This window comes from Thermobia domestica, chromosome 13 (genome assembly GCF_964235325.1).
Source record: "Thermobia domestica chromosome 13, izTheDome1.hap1.1, whole genome shotgun sequence".
Classification (NCBI taxonomy): Eukaryota; Metazoa; Arthropoda; class Insecta; order Zygentoma; family Lepismatidae; genus Thermobia; species Thermobia domestica.
Window position 1 is genome coordinate 159,283,886 of NC_137466.1, and position 21,719 is coordinate 159,305,604.

The following is a 21,719-nucleotide window of genomic DNA, read 5'->3' on the forward strand; positions in this document are numbered from 1 at the left end:
TCTAAGTCTTGAAGACAATAACGGAAGATGTAGACTAAGGCAACAGGGCAACAGGAACTCATATAAATTTATAAAGGAAATGGTTATTGTGAGTCTCTTTGGGCAGGAGGAACGAACCAGTTCGAGAACGTGACTAGTTGTTACACGAAAACAGTATAAATCATAATAACAACAATAATAGAATGAAATAGAGTTAACACTGCGTTTTTACTCTCTTGAAAAACAAAAGTCCATACATGCCACTAAAACAGTAGTCGGTAGAAAAAAGTAATTCTAATTTACGTAATTCATCTTGTTGAGTTTAGGAAATATTCTTAAAATTAGTTTATCATCACGACAAACGTAAACTAGCAGCTGATACCACAACTACATTGAAAATACCTTGGCTTTTTCTTACTATAAAAAGTTAAAAAGTCTTTATTTCAAAGGAATATTAATTAGCGTATGTTGCTGAATATGTGGGTAATGAAGACATAGTTATTCTGATATAAGTAGCTCGGGGAAACAATCGTATATCACATTTCCTGATTTTCAAGTAAACTGTGAAAGAAGGTTCAACTTTCGTATGCAATTCGATGTAATGACACATACCAATCAAACTTCCTCTGCCATCGACACTTACATATCCACAATTAAACTACGTACATACCATTCTATGGTTTAGTTTCAACCCATTTCATCTAATAACTCAATTGCACTGGAAGGGGGCTTACTATCACGTTTGCCCGAGCCGCTCATATGTGGAATCCAAGTTCTAATCCTGATTCTTACTTATGGTGTCGTTAACTACAGCTCCTTAATTTGCAGTTTTCCACTTACTTTCTTGAGCTCCCTCATGACTAAGCGGTTAGCGTACGCATCTTTGATTCTCGGGAAATCTGGGTTTGATTCTCGGAGAAGCTCATGTGGTTCGGGTTCCACGTTAAGCTGTAAGTCCAAGTGTCATATAACCTCACTGCTGATTGGGACGCTAAACTCAAATCTAACTAACTCAATCCACTTATCTTCTGAACTAAAGGAAATGACCACCTGCTCTACTCCCCAGGCATTTTCCATTGACCAATTTTCTTTATGTATTATCGAAGGTTTTTCCTTAATTTTTGGTGTCGAATCCATAGTTTTTATTTAGTAGTAGAATCAACTGCTTCGGAATAACTTCATAACAAAATTATCTTACAATCATTCTTGACCTGAAATATTCAAATTAGAATTTTACATTCGGAAACTTGCAAATTGACTCAATGCCACATTTTTTTAAAAAAATAAATCTATTCTTTTTATTCTTTAATTCTGATACTTCAAATTTTAAAATTATTTTCTCAAACTTGCACTATCTTTCCAAGCTAAGTATTTAAATGTTGGAAAGTTAGTGCCAGTATACATTTGAAAGGATTGTGCAAGTTTGGAAAAATAACTTTAAAAATGAAGTACCACATTATAGAATAAAGAGAATAGATCTACATAAATTTAAATATGTCTTAAAATAAGAATACAAAATAATCAGTGAATATTTCAAATAAAATTGAACTATGTGAATTCGAAACTGACTTTTATGATTATATATAAATCATGCTAGAAATTTATTTGTACAATAAATTGGCTAAGATCTTATCGCAATTCTAATCTATGTATATTTTTTCTTTTCTTTTCAGGACCCAAAAGAAAAAGTTCTTTCAAGGCCCCAGCTGTAAAGGAAAGTCCTTCATTGTAGAGGCCAAATCCTGGAAGTTGAAGGGAGGAATATTACGGGAGCCAAGGAAAGCTCCTGTATTTAACATATCCAGATGAGTGTGGTGGAATCATTACCTTGGTACTGCTATTATCCTAGGGTCGCACCCCATCCAAGCCCCTGCCAGGTACAATTTGTTCCTAAAGTTCTGCCTCTTCAGGGTATTAAACTCTATCAGCAGCCCGAGCCCCGCCCGGAAGCTCTGGTTTTAGTCCCACGGGACACTAGCGAACACCGTAACGAAGATTATGTCGAATCTGCATCTTTACGGGTGCGTACAAACCAACAACTACCTTCTTTGGAAGTCGAGCACGTGACACACGCCGAAATGCGCGAAAAGGATTCGAGTCCCAAGAAAATGATTGGCCTGGGTTCGATATTCACCAGCAGCCATGTTAGAGACGGTTCTCCAAAGCAAGCTTCAGTATATCCGGACAGCAGGGAAGCATCGGCAGTCATTAATGGTGGAGCCATGCCTCAAATACCAGTTCGAGATCAAGATCCGGATATGCCATTTGATCTATCAAGAAACTCAAGATCCAATCCTCCACATATGTCACCTGCAAATCGGTCTCAGGAAATAGAATCAGGTGATGAACAACCACTTGATCTCAGGATGGACCATAAAAAGTCCAGAAGGGTAGAAGATGAGAATAGGAATGTAATCATCCGAAGTCCCTCTCCGACGGCAAATTCTCCGTCAGCGAATAGTGAAACAAGATATAGTGCACCTCCTAAGGAACAGAAGAGTCCTGCGAAAAGTCGTTCAGTTTCACCGTATCCTCCTCCTCAACCTCCACCACCCCAACAACCAGAGCTCCCACCAGCATCTCCTCTGCCACCAAGTACAAATTATTCCATGATCTATCCTCAACCAATTCACCCTATGATGCTTGAGGCTATTTATCGTGGAGCTGCAGCAGCCGACAAACAACCTCGCTTACCGCCTGTGTATCCTCCACCTAGTCCTGATAGGGTAGTTCCATATCCTCCACCTCGACCGTATCCTTTTCTAAATCCAATGCTAAATGGAATTAATGGTCACACGGGGACTTTTGATATGATAAGATCCCAACATCATCCAAAACCTTATCAGGACATCCTAAATCCACATCTCAATAAGATGAAGGACCGATATGCATGCAAGTTCTGTGGAAAGGTATTCCCTCGATCAGCTAACCTTACACGTCATCTCCGAACCCATACTGGTGAGCAGCCGTACAAGTGTAAATACTGCGAGCGATCGTTCAGCATTTCGTCCAATCTCCAACGACACGTTCGCAATATCCACAATAAAGAAAAACCTTTCAAATGCCCATTGTGTGATCGATGTTTCGGACAACAAACAAATTTGGACCGTCACCTCAAGAAACATGAATCTGATGGACCTACTATTCTCGACGACAACAGCCCAAGAAGGACTGGACTAGATCATGGGTCAACAGAGTCCAGAAACGATGAATCGTATTTTGAGGAGATTCGTTCTTTTATGGGTAAGGTCACGACTGAGAGAGATCAACTCCATCATCATCAACCACACCATCATCAGTTACCTTTACCAACACCTCTGTTACTTCGCGCTGATTCGTATAACAGCCCCACAAAGCTTCCTACTTCTGGAGCTAATTCAATAGACGAGATGCAGCGTATATCTACAAGGAATGATTCTAACAATAACAACAACGATTCTAGACAGCAGGATGAGAATAGTTTTAGTGAGAAGGATGTGTCCTCACCGTCACCATCATTGTCGTCATCATCCTCAACACACAGCAGCTCGTCTTCAACTATTTCACCAAAGGAAGAAGGAACAACATGTCCTAGTTCGCAAGTGTCGCTCAAAGTTACCAACGATTCTTCTTCTCCCATTCAAAGAGGTTGTGAAACTAATCAAAAATTTGAAAGTTCTTCTTGTTCACCAAATAATCGCCAGGAAGAATCGGTTTCTGAAGCCTGAAAAGCAAGATTTAAAGTGAAATACTCTTTCAATTAGTGCTGGCTATGTAGTGTATAGTCTTCTGTTTCTATCGAACTTGTTTTGCAGCAATTTAAATTATTACTATTAGGTTTCGTGATACAAAACCAAAATAAGAAATAAAAAAAAAAAAACAGTTAGTCAAGTTCAATTAAGAAGGAAGTTTTTACTGTATTGTTTTCAATGTTACTGAATGGTTATATTTTTATCACTTGAAGAAAGACTTTGTCAGAGTAAAATATTTGCAGGACAAGGAATTCTTATTTTTTTTTTCTTTTACAAAGGAAGTGAAATTCTACAAATGAAAGACTATAGAACAGTTTAGCATAAGTGCACAGTTTTTAAAGTGTACTTCTTTATGTGTTACCGTTTTTCTTTTTAATAATCTCGCACTGATACAAAAGTAAACTTAGACGAGGAAAAAACCAAAGAAAGAAAGAAAAGGACCAATGATGGACAAAGAGAAAGAAGAAAAAAAACTTTTGGTAGATGCAGCAAGTGCTAAAGGGAAAAGGAAAATTGTGTGTATACTAGAGTACGTGTTTCAATGTTTTTTTTTTTAATATATATAAAGGATACGTTTCATACAATATAGATGCGAGTACACACATACACAAACACACACACACACACACAAGTACATATACACTTTTTAAATACTATTACTTTTAAAAATATCCTTCTTCTTTTAACTTGTAACTTATTTTATTTTTAATTAAAAAAACTTGTTTCCAGGGTACATTTCCGTCTTATATATATGCATGTATGACTACATAGGTACATGTATGTATGTATGTGTCTTAACACTTTTAATACTTTTTTTCTTTTTTGCTCCTCATTATCACGTAACTTTCTGCTCTTTCACTTTCATTCTAGAAATCGTCCGGTCGGTCAGGAAAGAGACAGAGAGAAATTTTTAGTTCATTTGGATGGGCGTGTCTCTCCCCTCCTTTCCTGTCCCTCCGAAAGTAGTTCTTGTCCCTCTGTACATTGTTGCAATTATTGTTGATAACTGTAGAATATAAAATCATACACTATTTATTTTTAAACTCAAATTACTATATTCACATAAATAATCGTAATTTACAACTTTATCAGTATATATTTCTTAGCTCTTCATTTTAACCTATGATGTTCACATTTTATGCTTAATCTTTTAAAACAAATGAAAATACATGAATCACAAACACGTACTCATAGGAAAAGTAAAAGTAAACTATGTATGTAAGGTACATATGGAAGAATGTTCAATTGAAGTTAACAGTACCTAGTTCATACTCGGGGATGGATATATATAGTATGAAAACTGTGTCTGATTTTTTTTTTTTTTTGTGTATATTATTGTAAGGCATGTGAAACCACATTAATATTTAAGGAGTGTAACGTTCCATGAGAACTGTACATATATTATATTTGGAAATCACTAGTCAATCTGTAAGAAGAAAGCTGATGGATAAAGCAAAGAGTTATAATGGTTATGATAAGATTATTATGTTTGTTGTCACAAATCAGGTAATAAATTTGTAGCCTTATATTTGTATATAAGTAAAAATATCCTATGCTTTTATATTATTATTATTATTATACTTTGTAAATGTGGCTCAAACAGAAAGGTCCAGGAATAGATTACTGTGTCGAAAAATTGGTTGAACATGTTGTGATAGTTTGATGATCCTTTAATCAGACTGATTTTTTTTAAAATTTGGCTTGGTTTTCGTGTTTTTGCTATACTAAAACATTATCTAGTGTACAACCTATTGTATGCCCGTTTGCCTTAGATCTGTAATTAAATTGCATAAATTATTTTATTTTAAATTTGTCTTTGATTAAAAAAAATGGGTTTTTGCTAATTACTGTAATCGTAAAACATTTACTTCTGAGTATTTGCGCGAGATAGCTTTCCTAGCGTTTCTTTACATCTAAAATTTCAATATAATATTTCCTAATATAGTCTGAGATCAGTGTGTGTAACTTTTTTTTAAAAATACCAATCATTCCATAGCAAAAGAAAATTTAACATTTTTTATATGTCTATAAATATTTTATTTGTATTCTATATTTGACTTCTATATTCGAACATATGTTCAAGGATAGAAAAGTGGACCATACAGGGATTCGTATCCACTCTGTTGATTGGGATTTTAGATCAGGTATCCTCATTGTAAGTTGAGTTATTACTGTTAAGTCACATATTACAGTTTTATTATATTCCATACTCTACTTTACTCCACTAATCTCCTCGTTTAGATGCAAGAGTTATTTTCATTAATGTCATCTTGTTTCGTAATGATATGGTCCTGATAAGGGGTCGTAAATTAATTGGATGGCGTACTTGATTTCTATGCAAGAACACATACAATTTGGAATAGATTTAAGCTAGCTATTCACCATATACGCAACTAACCGAACTTATCTAACGTAAAATTATGTGAATTCTTTACTATATGCATAGAGTTAAAATAAAAAAACAATATTTGTTCATATAACTACGATTTCTACAATCTAGTTTCAATTGTTTTTGCTTTACGAAAAAAAAAGTTAAAGACAACTTAGAAGCAAACTACGTAAGAATAGCTAATAGGGATGTAGCAACCGTGAAATCTGGAGAAAGTATTGTCATAAATTGCCTTAGGTAAATTGCATGAAGGAAAGGAGAAGAAACAGAGAGGGAAAAGAAGCAATTTTTTTAAAGTATCTCTCCTTCAAATAATCTTGATGGACCTTCTTGTTTTGTGACACAACTTCAATAATTTCTTTTTCTTTACTTCTTTTTTTTTTAAATACTTGCGTTGTTGTTGATATTCCCTTGATGATTTTTTTTTTTCAAAGTATGATTACTTCAAAAATGAGAGTGTTTGTTGTTTTTGCTCCTACGTAAGAAAAGTACCTGATCTTATCACAAAATAACAAAAATTGTGTAAAGGATTGACAGTTTTAATTTAGAACAACACGTAAAAGAAAACAGTGGAAAGATTTAGTGAAAGTCCTTCTCCTTATATGGGGAGGAGGACCAGCTGTGAAGTGAAGTAATGATTTTAAATGTAGCAGAGAAAGAAAGAAAGAAAGAAAAGGAAGATTAATAAAAGAAAACAAGGATTTGAAAAATGTATCACGTATTTAAGACATATGTACATGCTATTTTATTAAGTGTGTTCCTTTTTTTGAACTATTTAGTTTTCACTATCAACAAATAACAAATACAATGTCCTGTTCAGTGCTTACTTAATGACAACCAGCTTACAATCTGTTTGCTTGCGAAAACATAGGTTTTCACTTAACTTTATGTGGTCACATATTTATTTACCTAATCAAAGAATTAATTTAATTAATTTATCAGTAATTTTAGTGTACAGTCGTTACTTATGCAACCATATATCTTCCTTCGTCAATTCAAAGAAATAATAATATTAGTGCTTTTCTATTTCAAGTGTGCCCACGGAAAATATGTGAAACACACTTCGGCCTCACTCCCGCTATCTTCTTGCGGAGGAAACCTTCCCTTTACTTTGGGGAAAGAAGTGAATGACCTCGGCTGTGTTTGCCAATTTGTCATTCAGTCGTTTGATCTCAGCTAAGTCCGTCCATGTGACAACCCTTTCCACATCCAATTGTTGAAAGATCTCGGTTAAAGCAACCTGTTCCTCCTCTTTCGAGGGAGACACAGGAAGACACCCATCGACAGCAGCACCAGCAAGGGCACATTTGAAATATAAAAGCTCTTATTCCAGTACCTTTTTTTTTTCAATTGGATGAAATTTAGTTGTCTGCGATAGTCAACTAGTTAAAAGAATCTACGCTTAGATGAACAAGAATTCTTATACAATACCTAAATATTGTTCAAACCAGTTGATTACAAGCTCTTTGCTCTGTTGTATCTTCAGTTTCCATGTTATTTCTTGTATTAGTTCGAAGCTAACCCTTGGACATCTACTATGAGGTATTTTTCTTTCGATCTTACCGGAGAGAAACTGAAACTATTTAGATCAAAATGCTGTTCACTGAAATAATAATAAGAATACTTGAAAATTATTCAGTTTACTTTGGAGCATCAAGTGGAAACGCAAATTGAGATACAAAGTTTACAAATTTCTCCTTTCTTGTCTTTCATCAGTCACAATATAAATAGCTTTTTCTTCTTTTTTTAATCTTGTTCCAATGTAAAGGTAGGCAGGGTGATATTCAAGGATGAAGTATCTTTCAATGCAATTTCTCGGTTGGATCCACCAAAACAGTAAAGGAAGAAAATGTAAATAAATTCTTTTTTTGAAAAAAAAAAATGATTAAAAAAGAATGGACTTCCGTAAAACTAGGGCAGGTCATAAATAAAAACGTGGTGACTGGTACCGACCATGGCGACCACACCCAAGCTGGACTGCCCAAGTCCTCTTCGAGGTAAAAGAGCGAAGAGTGAGAGCACAATGGCGCCGACTCGTTCCAATATACAGAGAACGAGAGAGAAAGGGAGAGATCACAATTAAGAGATAGAAAAAGAGAAGCACAAAGAATGAAAGGGAAATTGGAATAGAGAAGATGCGAACAAGTGTTGCCAATACATGTTAAATGTTACTTAAATATAACATCATATTTCTTCTTCTTCTTCTTCTTCAATCTTACGTATACAGCTACCATCAAGTTGAACCCAAGCTTTCTCTAGTGTTGAAATCTTTGTTTTACCTTAGGCGACTGTTACTAACTTCATATTCGAAACGGCTGGGTAAATCGTTCAATGTACTTTAATTCTTTTAACGCTATCTTTAAACAAACTACTAATTTAAATAACTATTCATTACCTTTTGCATGGAAGGAAAATTTGGTAACGGGAATTTTCTCTTACATACAACAAGCTTTTTCAGGGGTTAACGTCTTAAAATATTCAAAGAGTTTTATAGCAGACCATAAAGAATTTTTTACATTTATAGAAAACAGATATTGAATCAGTAAAAGTTATTCAGTACAGTTACTTTCCTGACTTGACCGAACTTTGAATCACGGAACTCGCAACGGAAAATGTAAACCATATTTACTTTTGATTTACGCCACGTAAATGCATCTAATAGTAAGAAAATCTATTTGTAATCTTTTCGAACTAATGATAAAGAATTAAAGTATACAATTTTATGGATTACTATAGTAAATTACAATTTTCATTAGCAATTGTTTTGTTCTCTTGAGTCGCATTAGTAATTTCATATTACTTTTTTTTTAATTGGTTAATATTGAATTATTTTAAATAGAGGTAATATCTGACGAAAGCAAATCATTTTTTTAAAAAATAATAATGTAATAGTTTCGACAAAGTATCATTGCCTTCGTCAGACATATTATTCTATTAAAAGTGGTTTAATTTGGTCACATTTTACTTTTATTTAATTAAATGCAGTTCCAAAGCTAGGATGAACGGCATTCAGATTGAATTCTCGTACTGTTAAATTTGCGAAGTACGGTATTGGAATCTTAATCCATAAGATGGTATCTAGAGAACAAGAGAGACAAAATGCATCTATTTTAGGTTGTATTTCATTAACAGTTAATATTCTAATGTCTAAAACATATTAATGAATATGTGTAACTATTAACAAAAATAATTATTAACTCCTTCATACGAGTTTGAATCATGTCCCTTCAGCTTCGATAAGAAATATTGCTTCTTTTAAATTTCATTGGGATGAGAAGTGCATATATTGTAGCAAAATAGAGTAGTTCTGGTTTTCTCACCATGTTTCTTGGCTTTTTTTTTAATAATCTCGAAATATTTTTTACTATGTTTTTGTTGAGATATAGTATTACACTCCACTAAAGTGTAGACTTACGATAAACTCGGTACCTTTTTTTTTGTATTTACTGAGAATCTTATTTACAGAACAAAATCGTTTAGAAAAAACATACTTTCGATTTCACTCCGTTAAATCTATAAAAAAAAATAATAATACGATAATGTATTACCACCGCTTACTGTGAAATGAATTATTACGGAGATTTGTGCTTTTTCCTTTGGATTTTACTCTTTTTTTGTTGCAAGAAACAATGTAAGGTTAAATCCTAGGTAAGGAAGAAAGTATAGCATAAAAATGATTAGTTGTTTCGTCTTTCACCAGAAGCTACGTTGTATGTATGTGATATAATTTCCACCTTTCCCTTCCTTAACGCAAAATAAATACAGAAAGTATCTTATAATTTTTATTTGAAAAGAGGGAAAATTGAAAGAAAGCCCTCGAGCAATTGATCTTCCTTACTGTAAGTGAAGGAAGTGCACCGTTACGACATAATACTACGTTTGTTCCATGTGCGGTTTTACTTTTTCTGTTCGATAAAAGAAATAAAAAAAAAAATGCTATAATTTGTAGATATGCACATACATATACGCGTACACACACAGTATCTGTACGAATTTTGTAATCGCGGAAATTACTTTTTTTTTTTTAAATTAAAATTTAATTTTATAGGGTACTCACATGGAATTGAATGTTGAATTCATTTCTTTTTCAAAGATCAAAATCATTTACTTAAGACTTGTTTAATTTTTGCTAACGTTAATTACATGTTTTAATACCTAGTGCCTCTCTTATTATCGGCAAAATCTCTTGAAATACGACTTACAAGGTTCAAAGTTCGAAATGTAAGAAAGGTACTTTCTTTGTCCTGAGATATTTTCTTTAAATTCTACATTTAGTATAGTAGAAAAGTTCACAAAACTTTCTCTGTGTACTGAGTTGATGTATTAGCAACCACTAACACTATATCATCTGTCTTTATGATCACTATTGGCTAGTCACTTATTGCTGCAAAGTTTTCCCTTCACTACAGTTCTCTACTAATATTTATATCGTTACATAAAAATTATCTATTTTAACTCTGTCTCTAAATAGCAATTCATTTTCTTCTCTCTTGTTTTCTTTCTTTTCTTTCTATCGGATATCTTGCGATATAATTTCTTCTGAACCTCTTTCTTTGTTTCCTTATAAGGATTTTTGTCATTTTGTTCCTCTCTTGTTCATTTTCTGTCTTTTCTTCACTGCTTTTCTTAATATTCTTCGTTCTTGACAGATCAATATTTCGAAGGATTCTATTCTTTTCTTGCCAATAATTTAGTACCTGTGTAGACAGAACAATACTCCACACGAAACTTTTTAGCAAGTCTTCCTTCATTTTTATTGCAAATACTAACAATATATTTTTTTTACTTCTTGCTGTTCCTTTCGCTATTTCTTCTCTTAACTATTAATTATATAAATTCAAATGTACATTAAATTAAATATTTATTTGTACGATGCAAATATGCTTCATGTACTAGCTAAAATATATAGTACCAGCTAGCATTAGAGAAGAATATCAAACTTCAAACTACTTTGTAAAGTTGGTGAAGCAATATTTTTTTTAAAACGAAATAATTGCTAGTTGAAATGATCTGAACATTTATTGGATCAGTGTTGTCCCTTTATTTTCCAATATATTTGCATGTTACATCCTAACTCAAACTAAAAAAAAATCATGTGACCTCGGTAAGGCGTTTATCTGTATCTTTTTCTTGTACTATCTTATCATAAATTCTCTCTGTTGATTATATACAGTTTCTAATTTACATATATATTTCATGACTACAACCTACGAATTCCATATTAACTTTCAACACACTGTTAAACTTCTTTCCTTACTCATAGTTATTTAAATGGGATGTTGACATATAAAATTTAATATGTATTATTGCGTATAGAACGTTAAGAGTTAAGAATACATACAATAATATATTATGAAAGAACTCTTCTGTAGGTTTTATTGCAATTCAGTATGCAGTTGTGACTGTAAATTGTTATTTTAATGTTTCTACCTAATTCACGTTTGTCCTTTTTGCACAAGAGTATCAAATACACCTTTTTTGAGACATCTTCTCTTATTGCCTACTCACTGAAGCGACAAGGTCACTGCGATAGACCTGACACTTCCATCCATGGATTGGCGAACTGGTAACCTCAACCCATTTGACGTTTCGATCATCGTAAAAGTAGCCAAACTACTTTTTGACCATGAAAAATCAAGAATAGTTTTTTTTTACTCTTTCTGGTTCTCCCCTCCTAATTTATCTCCTAAGGAACTTCTTTTTAAGTTCTGGATAGTAGGATCCGCAACTGACGCATCAAGGTAGCACAGATGACCGTGCCCATTTTTTACCATCAATTAAGATAGCAGAGGACAGTTTTTATTTAACGTTTTTCATTTCTTTTATTTCTTATAAACTACGCCGTCTTCTACCGAAAAATAAAGTCATTTTCATTGTGTCTCTTCATTTGAATGCTTAAGAGAAAAAAAGAGAGTGAAAATAAAAAAAGGATAACCGAGAACTTGTTCATTCCTAGGAAATTACGTCAGTGTACAACTCCTAAAATTACGTAAACTGTGCAGTCATTCTTTATGAATGATCTAGGAGTAGACAAAAATACGAAGGAGGAAATATCTGTAGCAACAATTGTAATAGATAAAGATTCCAAGAAGTTTATATATTTCCTGAGTTTTTCTGATGTTAAATACTATAAAACTTTGTCAAAAGATTTTTCTTTTAACAAAAAAATACGAAATTCACATTTAATTTAAAATAGGTTTTACATTTTTATATATATTTAGATATTTACTTAATTATCAGTCAATTTAAGTACATATACAGAACGAAATATATATGAAATATACCAGCATGCACGGAGTTGCTGGTAGATTTTTTTTTTAATATTTAGTAAATGCTCATCATATATTTTCAAGTATAAATTTGTAATTTATTGCTTACTTAGTGTACAAATTTATTCTATTACAATTCTTTTACCTTTAAAAGGCTTTAGAAATGTGTCCAAATTTACCGTTATTAATCATAAACAAGGAGGAAAAAATAAACCCTGCAAGAATAATTGCCTTTCATGTAATGCAACTTTAACTTCTTCAACAAAACATCATAAAACTGTCAAATTCTCTGTAGTCACACCAACATCAATGAGCACAATAAGGCTTGAAATTCACCATACTTAAAGCTCTTGACGCTTATACATTGATTAGATCATTTAAGGTTCCTTTTCTTTATTTTTATTTAACTATTGAGTTTCCTGCAGATGGTAAATGATTTGATGAAGCTATCCAATTTGTGGCTGTTGAGGGAAGAAGGAATCACTTAGTGTTTTTGTGGAGATAATGATAATAAGAAAAGCTACTGGACTTTTAACGTAAATCCTGAGTTCATACTGATTAATCTAATTTTTTTCTCGCACAAGACTTAATTTAACTCAAGGTAAACTGGAATTTCTGATTAGACCCAAAGAAAGTGCTACAGTAACCATATTCGATGTAATAAATTCTTACCCTATTATCTTTTTTCTCTTTTTAAATTCATTTATTTAGAAAAAATTAATTAAGCACTGAATTATCTACATAATATATTACCATTACCATTACCATCTTTTGCATTTGTATGTTGATAGATTGATGGCATTTTTATTTCTTATATTGTCTACAATCTTTAAAATAAGTTACTATTACAAATTGAACAGAGTACCATAAGAATGAAAAGGAACACAATTTTAAGGCATGTATTGTTCTGATTTAGCGCAGTAGTCTTAATTTTAATACCCAGAAAAGAAAACTAACTGTTGCTAATTATTTTGTTCTGTGATATTATTGAAATATATTTGCATTAAATAATATAAATTCACAAATACGTTTTTTCCATTTCTGTAAACTAGATTTTTCAATTTGAATAAAGTTATTAACTATGAAGAAAAGAAACCTCAGTAGGAAAAATTAGAACACGAGTTCAAAATGTTCACTATTAATATGAACGAATACAATTTAATCAAAATATTACACTTTTCGCACTTTTGTTCTGGTAATGTACTTACAATTCAGTCATCAAGGGAATATTTTAGCGTTTATTTTTTTTACTTTTCTATATAGGCATAGAATTTAGTACAATTATTTATAGAGGTATAATAACATGGTGTTGATTTAGTCTTCTTTATATTTCTTTACATTTCCTTTCAAAATTTATTTTCATTACATTTTCTGTAAAAATATTCTTTCCCTTAAATTTTCTTTGTAAAATATCTCGATTCATCACTACTTTCTTCATTTATTTTTTTATTAGGAAATTTAGAAGAAAATGTATTTACGTAACTGCAGAAAAAAAAGAATTTGATCTCCATTAACCTAAAGTTGAAAACTATCAAGTTTATACTGAAATGTTACATTAGTAAGATGACAACCTAATGATATATGTACGACGTTTATAAAATTTTGATGTTATGTATAACTTTATGTAAGAAAGAAAATAGTAGTGCATTTAAAAGATTGATTGTTAGACTTCCTTTATCTTTTCTGTATAGATATTTAGAGCGGACATATTTATTTGAAAAGATATTTTATATACCTATATATATATTATAGAATTTTTTTCATCTTAAAACTGATGAAGATAAATGTTCATTTTTTGGTAAAATATATGTAAAAAAAATCCTATTTTTGTATACAATTATTAGAATGAATATTTGCTCACTTGTAAATGAAGTATTTTTTGAAGTACTGTGTGGAAAGTTACCATTATATTATTTTCCTTAGAAAAAATAACTATAAATCTCCAAGATAAAAAATTTCTTTTTTACTTTCATTATACTTGTAAAGTAATAAACAATTAATTGTCCATAAGCTACCATAACAGTCAGTCACTGCCTTAAATTTAATATGGTATCTAAATTCTTATATTTTATTCTTATTTTTGTTATTTCTTGTATCTTCTACTGTGAGCAAATTATGGACCTTTGTTCTCTTGTTAAGGAGGTATATACTACAAGGAATACTGTATTATGTCTGTTCTTATTCTACAATCTTTTATTAAACTATATATATATATATATATATATATATATATATATATCTTTTGTTGAACTATATACATTAATGAAATTATTATTACATTTATTTGGAATTGCAACAAAAGTGCCTTACTTCTCTACAAAATTTCTTAACTAATAAATTTACACTAGTCTGTAATTCTTCGATCTTAATAGCAACCACCCAAACTATGTGAAACTATTGATGTACCTGGCAAGCAGTAAAGCTGTTTGTTTATACGTGAGAAATATGGTATTAAGATAAACTTTTCTGTTAAAATTCAATTTATAAATTTATGTTTTTTTTTTTTCAGGATTTTCTCTGTAACCCGTCACTGCATATGAGAACATTATATCTCATCGTAAATAAAATAAAGTTAGGATCATTAATAAGTGAACAAAACTTTTTCTAATTCTTCACATTGTTTACATTCAATCTACTTCTAAATTAATACATTCAACCTGGTAATACAGCATTTATTCTAGAATAAAGTTTTTGATGGATAGGGAAGAAAAAATATGATAATTAAACAATTTTATATTTTAATTGAAGATAGTGGTTTGATTAAAATATAAAGTGTTAAAAATGATTTATTGTTTATATATGAAAGATTACTTTTCTTCTGTCTCTATGTTCATTGCGATATTTTTTTCCTTTAATGAAGCTCAAGTGTAATTACAGAAAAACATATAAAAGACAATATTCTAGTTATGAGAAAGATTTGACTATATTTCTTCTTTTTCAACAAACTGTGCAGTTTTGTTCTGTTATTTAAATAAAAAAATCTTGCTACGCAAATAAATAAAGATAAAAGGATATTTATTTAAAAAGTAGTGGAGTTAATGTAGAAGAAATATGTACCTTATTTACTTTATACTTTTAGTTGCAATTTTGAATTGTTTGTGTGATTTTTGTTAGATGAAAATAGGGGTTCGAGTTTTGTCTCTTTTTTGATTCCTTAAGAAATAATAATAATTAAAAAAATATTTTCACTAAAATTTGTTTTCACTCATTTGTTTGCTATGTGTGTAGTCGATCGTTTCTTAGTTTACTTTCGAGAGGTTATTTTCTTTCCTTTTTGTATCTTTTTTTCTCATTCTCACATTACACAATAATAAATATAAAAAGTGCTACACTTGCACTAGTCATTCTTTTTAGTGTCACAGTTTTCTGTACATACAGTGTTAAAGAAAACACTGTGTAAAAAAGTGTAAGGAAAAACTATTATTTGTATTTTGTGTACTTGTAAATATATATATAAACTTATATATAGCCTACTTAAGTTATGATGAATTCTTTCGTGAAAAAGCGAAATTAAGAAAACTTTTTTTCATATTTGTATAAATTTCTTTGTAGTGTGTTGATGGTATTGATCCTACAGTGATATTAGTGATACATTGTAAAATAGAATGTTGTAATAAAAGACAAGTTCATTAAGAGAAACAATGGAATATTTTTTATTTAACTGTATAATACCAGTACAAGATCCAATCCTTCAACAAATGCAAATTTATAAAACTTTCAGTTCAAATATACACTATTCAAACACTGCTATAGAATATATTATTTTTGAAACCTAATATAGAGTGTTCCTAAACAACATTGACAACGTTTGGAAGATGACTCCTGACTCCAAGATAATGCAATATATATATAGTTCCATATGTATATAATGCAATATGCAACCTTTGAGCCGCCTGTACACCAGATCGAATTGTACATTAATGGAATTTATGATTAAAAAAATAATCAATACTTTCTTTTACTCGACTTCGATCCGATATCCCAGTATATATATATCTCGGAAACATGTATACAGTTTAGAAATATCTTGTATATATTGTTAGGTTTTCTTAAGCAAAGAGCACTTTCGTCGTATGCTATGGTTATTCCAGTATCTGGTTAGTTCCACCCTAATCGGGATATCGTAAGACATGACCCATATTACTGATATAAAATCACTGGATGTGATACAACTTTTTTGCAGTTTAGGAAGGAAAAAACCAGATAGTTTTTTTTAAAAAAATCGAGCAAATTCTCTTGTAAGAAAAGATGTAGTTTTTTTAAAAAAAAATCGAGCAAATTCTCTTGTAAGAAAAGATGTAAGTGATTTTAACAGACCAGACGCAATTAACTAATAACTTTAATATGCTGGAGCATTCTTTTTTTCTCTCTCTCTCTCGATTTATATGACTTTGGCGTCGATTGTAATCTAGATGAAACGAGCCAAAATGTTCACCATCAATGCATGGGAACTGTGACAGCCCAGTCCGTTAAGTTAACACTTGAGTTGCCTTCACTTCCACCACCATATGAGAAATCACATCGAACATTGTAGCTACTGCTTGTAATACAAATCTTGTTTATTGTCACTTATAGCGTCATAAGTGATTCTTACACCTCATTTTTAAAAGTATTCGATCACTGCACAAAACTGATTACCACCATTAAGTTCAAAGGTACAACAATGATTTTTGTCTCTTGAAGGCAAATAACGAATACTTCTTAATATTTTTCCATTCATTCATTCATTACAGTAAACAGTCATGCACAGTTAAAACCTAAAACAAAGTTGGAAATATATATTCCTTTCATTTTAAGGCGCCATGTTGCACGATGGCGATAGCATATGACACACGGTTGTTATAGAAAGCAATTTCTAATATACTCTGTGTAAAATGCCGAGAAGATGAGGAGTCGACTCTATGGATATTGCAGTGTTCAAGCAACCCCATAAAAAGAGAAAAAAATTAAAAATAAGAAATTCTAATCTTTCTACATATTTCTTAAATTATAGTAGGGCTCGTTTTCTTTCATAGAATAGAGAGGGTGGTATAAAATCTGGAGATAAAATTTATTATTAGATTTTTATCGTTTTACAAAGTTTCTTCTTACAACCGAAAGAAGCTGTGGATAATATGGATAGTGTCCGAGATAGATTTTGAAGTTATCAAGAACTTGCAAACGTTTCGATTCAGTTTGAGATTGACCAAAAAGTTCAATGATAAGATTGACCAAAGCTTCCAAAAACCCAAAAAAATTCTCGAAGATTTGATGACTTCCCTCAACCCTTCGCTTTTGTCGCCCCCACCCTTCGTTATTATTGCAGCAAAATTAATTTCTAAGTATTAGATAGTGTGAACAACGTGTCGATAATCGATTGCCTAAATCTTCTATGATTCACTTTAAAAAGACAAAGAAACATTTCATCTTTAAAAAACTAAAGATTGCAGTTCTTTAATAGAATTGTATAAGAATGATTTTGTCACTGAAAAATTACTTTTATGATTTAAAAAAAATGTCTAGCTCTTTCGTGGCTATATAGTCAGTTTGCGCCTATGGCGCTATACAACTCTAGAATATTCTGCTTACACCGCCATACTCTCATTCAAGAATATTTTCCACTGCAGACACACACACACACACTCACAAAGTGCACTCTCATTCAAAAGTATGCAAAACTGCATTTTGGGGAGAGCCAATTTTTCTAAATTTTCCGAGACAGAGTCCTGGGCTCCCTTTAAACGGGGTTTTCCATACATCAGGAACCCTTTGATGTGGATTGTGAATTAGAGCACCTCTACTATTTTTTTAAATTCGGCTCCCTTGCGAGAAAATACAACGTTTCAAACTTTAAGGCCGTGTCTAACGTTTTAAGCTGACATCATCAATCCCTATATAATAGCATGGTGAAGTTCTTTCCAAAGAGTATTATGAAAACTATTTGCCTTATGCAGTTCAAAATTTCTTCTGTTGTTAAGCTACCCCAATAATAACTTTTTTATTTTTAATCAAGCTCTTATAGTTCATTAATATTACATTTTACAAGGAAATACTACAGTGCTGGAAAGCACATAAGGCGTGTTTCTTTTCCTGCTCGTGAAGGTGCAGATAGCAACTTTCCTGATCCATTTACACCATTGTATCTCACTGATCTTCAAAACGTTGGTAGGGGAAGGAAACAAGTTACGAAATGAGATAAGATTGTTCTTCTAAAAATGCGGAGAATGTATGTCTTCGAAGTTATGTTAGTTGACAACCTGGTCATATGGTTCGAAAGAAGAAAGGGTTGCGGGAAGCAAGACTGGCTGCTGTCAGAAATAAGACAATCTTATCTACCTACACATCTTTTTACTTGTATTTTATAACGAGCCTTCTTGTCAAACAAAGTGCATTTTCCCTATTTTCCTATTTCAACCATTTTTGATCCAAAATCTTGATTCTTGCGCGGTAAAAAAAAGGAGACACTTCAAAGGAAACGCAAAACTAAAAACATTACTATCAATATTTCGCTTTCAAAAATAAAGAATGTAACTTAGAAAAATTAAACTTTAAAAGAAATATCTGGGAAGATGAAAGAACAAATCATGGCATTTCGTGTGTGTGCGTAACAGTAATATACAAAATAAATAAATATTACAATATTTCTGATTGTCTAAATCATTTGAACCCGATATTGGTATTCCAAGGGTAAGCAAATGAAATATGTTTCAACTGATTTTGACTTAAAACCTGATTTACAGAATTTATATATAAATCTTGTCGGCGACCATCTTGATGATATCACATCTTGGTTTCCTCAAGCGGATTTTTTTGGGGGGGTAGTTCGAGTATGTTATTTAGGACAATATATTTTACATGTCCACCAAATTTCAGCTTGTTATTATAAAACTCCGGGTTAAAACCTAAATTAGCCTGTCTATTAGTATTGTAAAATGGTAATATACCTGGGTATATTAATTTTATACAGTATATTATTCTGTTGTATTTTTATTATACTTTATGGTAGTATTGCTTGATTATCTATCGGACATTCACATTGCACGAGACGATTGCTCTTAGATTGTTTCTCGTGCGAGTTCGCCATTTTGTCTCATTTTGCTTTTGCTTTTTTTTTTTTTCCGTCCAAAACTCGTTGAGCGTACTTGTCCTTTCGTACGTACGTGCATGGTTGTTTCTCTATTTGCAGAGGACAAATGTTTTATGCAAGTAGTACTCCACAAGTTTCTCAGCTTTCATCAAAGTACTTGTAAATCCTTCTCTTTCTTTCCTTTTTATTCTTCTATTTTTAGTGTTCTTTTTCCTTCTTGCTAACTGACAGAAACAAAAGGAGTAAAGGGGGATAAAAAAATAATAGAAGCAATATAACATGTACTAGCTTACTTGCTGATCTATGACTCTATTCTTACGTGAGAACAATGATTGTGAAACACATGTTTGTGTGTATTTTTTTTTTTTTTAAATAAAAGAAGTAGTAGGACCCGAAACCTGTCTAACTACCCAAGACGACTTACTCGTTGCCCATGTGACATTTTGTTTTTCAATAAAAGAGATGAACAAAAGCAAACGTAAATAATATGTGCGTTCTATTTTGAAAACATTGTGCTTATGTAGCTTAAAAAAAAAATCCGTGTATACAGGTTGTACAGGAGCGCTCATCTTCTTTTCAAAACTACATAAATATATTTATGATCTAATTCCGTACCTCAGTTTATATTGGTTGGATATATAGTACGCTATTGATGTTTTTATAACTTTTGTGAGTTGCATCTATTTATCATCCACTTCTCTCAAAGCAGCTCTTGCGCAAATGTTGAATTACGTTTCAACGAAATCGGTTTAAGGTTCCATCAATTTTACTATCTTATTTAGTTGTGAGATATGACCAGTGGCGGATCTAGAAGGCGAAAACTGTGGCAACTAGAGCCCAGACTATGATAAGTGTATCACGAGTTTACAATTTTTCATGAGTCTTACAGAAGTTACCAACTTAACTCTCTTCCGATGGATTTTATGGCTAGATTGAACTTTGGCATTTTGGACCTCAAGTATTGTTTTACACTTTGCATAATAGAAAAACTGAAACTGAAACTATTGTATATTTAATGTTTCAAAAAAAATTCCAATAAAGAATAAAACGCAACATTTATTATAAACTTTCAGAAGTATATAAATAATAGCTTCAATTATTTTTGTCGCCTTAAAAAAAACATAAATAGCCCGGCATAAACAAAGAATACTGAAAATTTATGTAGAGAAAACAAAATGTGTTTTATATACGAAAGTACATGGATGTTTATGGGCTAACAAAATTTTAAATAGCTCCTTTACCTTTACTTATATATATATATTAGGGTGGAGCGAAAATTTTTTTTTTCGAAATTCGAATTTGGATAGGGGGCAAAAGTTGCATCATATCGTAGTACTTTACCATAGAAAATTTCAATTATCTAAAATAATTTTTAGCCGGGGCGCAAGGGGCTTTAAGTTTGAAATTTTGCAAATCAATTTCCGTTTACTATGTAACTATGTAGCAAATCTTCGCTGAATGTAGATTTTAATTTGTATTGTGGATAGAGGGCAAAAGATGCATCCTTTCTCAATAGATAACAACATGAATTTTTAATTCTCTAAAATTATTTTTAGCCGGGGTTCAATGATCCTGAAACTTGGGAATAATAAGACGAAAAGTGATCAACTATAAGCATTTTGCGAGTTTGTCATAAAAAAAGCTTTTTGCTATTTAATAAGTCTTCTGATATCCTACAATGAACTTTTGGCAGTATTGTTAATAGTATAATAGTTTGGTTGGTGGTGACAGTGGCGTAACTAGGGGAAAAACGGGGCTTGTGCCCCGGGCGCCGAATTGGGGGGGGCGCAAAACTGGGCAAATAATTATTTTCACTATAAAGCAAGGAAAGGAGTTTAGCAAACTAAAGATCATAAAAAAATACCTCAGAAACTTAAGAGGGCAACAACGACTCACCAACCTTAGGATCATATCCATAGATCATAAGTTAGCTTCAAAGCTATGTTTTGAGGATATTATAAAAACCTCTGCATCCAAAAGAGCCCGCAAGGTTAAATTTTAGTTCCAGCTTTTTGTGTTTTCATTTAACTTACATCGATTTAAGATATTTGTAAAATGTTCGAGTATACTCAAAACAACAGCTTGATTGTTTTTCATAATTAAATATTCTATTTTAAAGCAAAAGACTGTTGATTCATTCTACACATATCCACATCCTGATATAATTCCAAAAACATTGTGATTTGCAGTTATTTCGTTAAGACTTTAAGAATGTGTCAAGCATGCTACTCTCAGATTATTTGTCAATCAGTTACAAAGTAGTTTAGTGTTTTATCTTGTACTAA

General features: G+C 31.7%; 1 protein-coding gene across 1 annotated transcript in view; it reads left to right on the forward strand.

Annotated features, from left to right (window-relative positions):
• Window positions 1-16,010, forward strand: part of LOC145668681 (uncharacterized) — a 78,346-nt gene extending 62,336 nt beyond the window's left edge. The window contains exon 2 of the mRNA XM_081736751.1: window positions 1,653-16,010. Coding sequence (XP_081592877.1) covers window positions 1,785-3,686 — 1,902 coding nt within the window. The 5' untranslated portion in view covers window positions 1,653-1,784 and the 3' untranslated portion in view covers window positions 3,687-16,010. The remainder of the gene's footprint in view (window positions 1-1,652) is intronic.
• The last annotated feature ends 5,709 nt before the right edge of the window (window positions 16,011-21,719 follow it).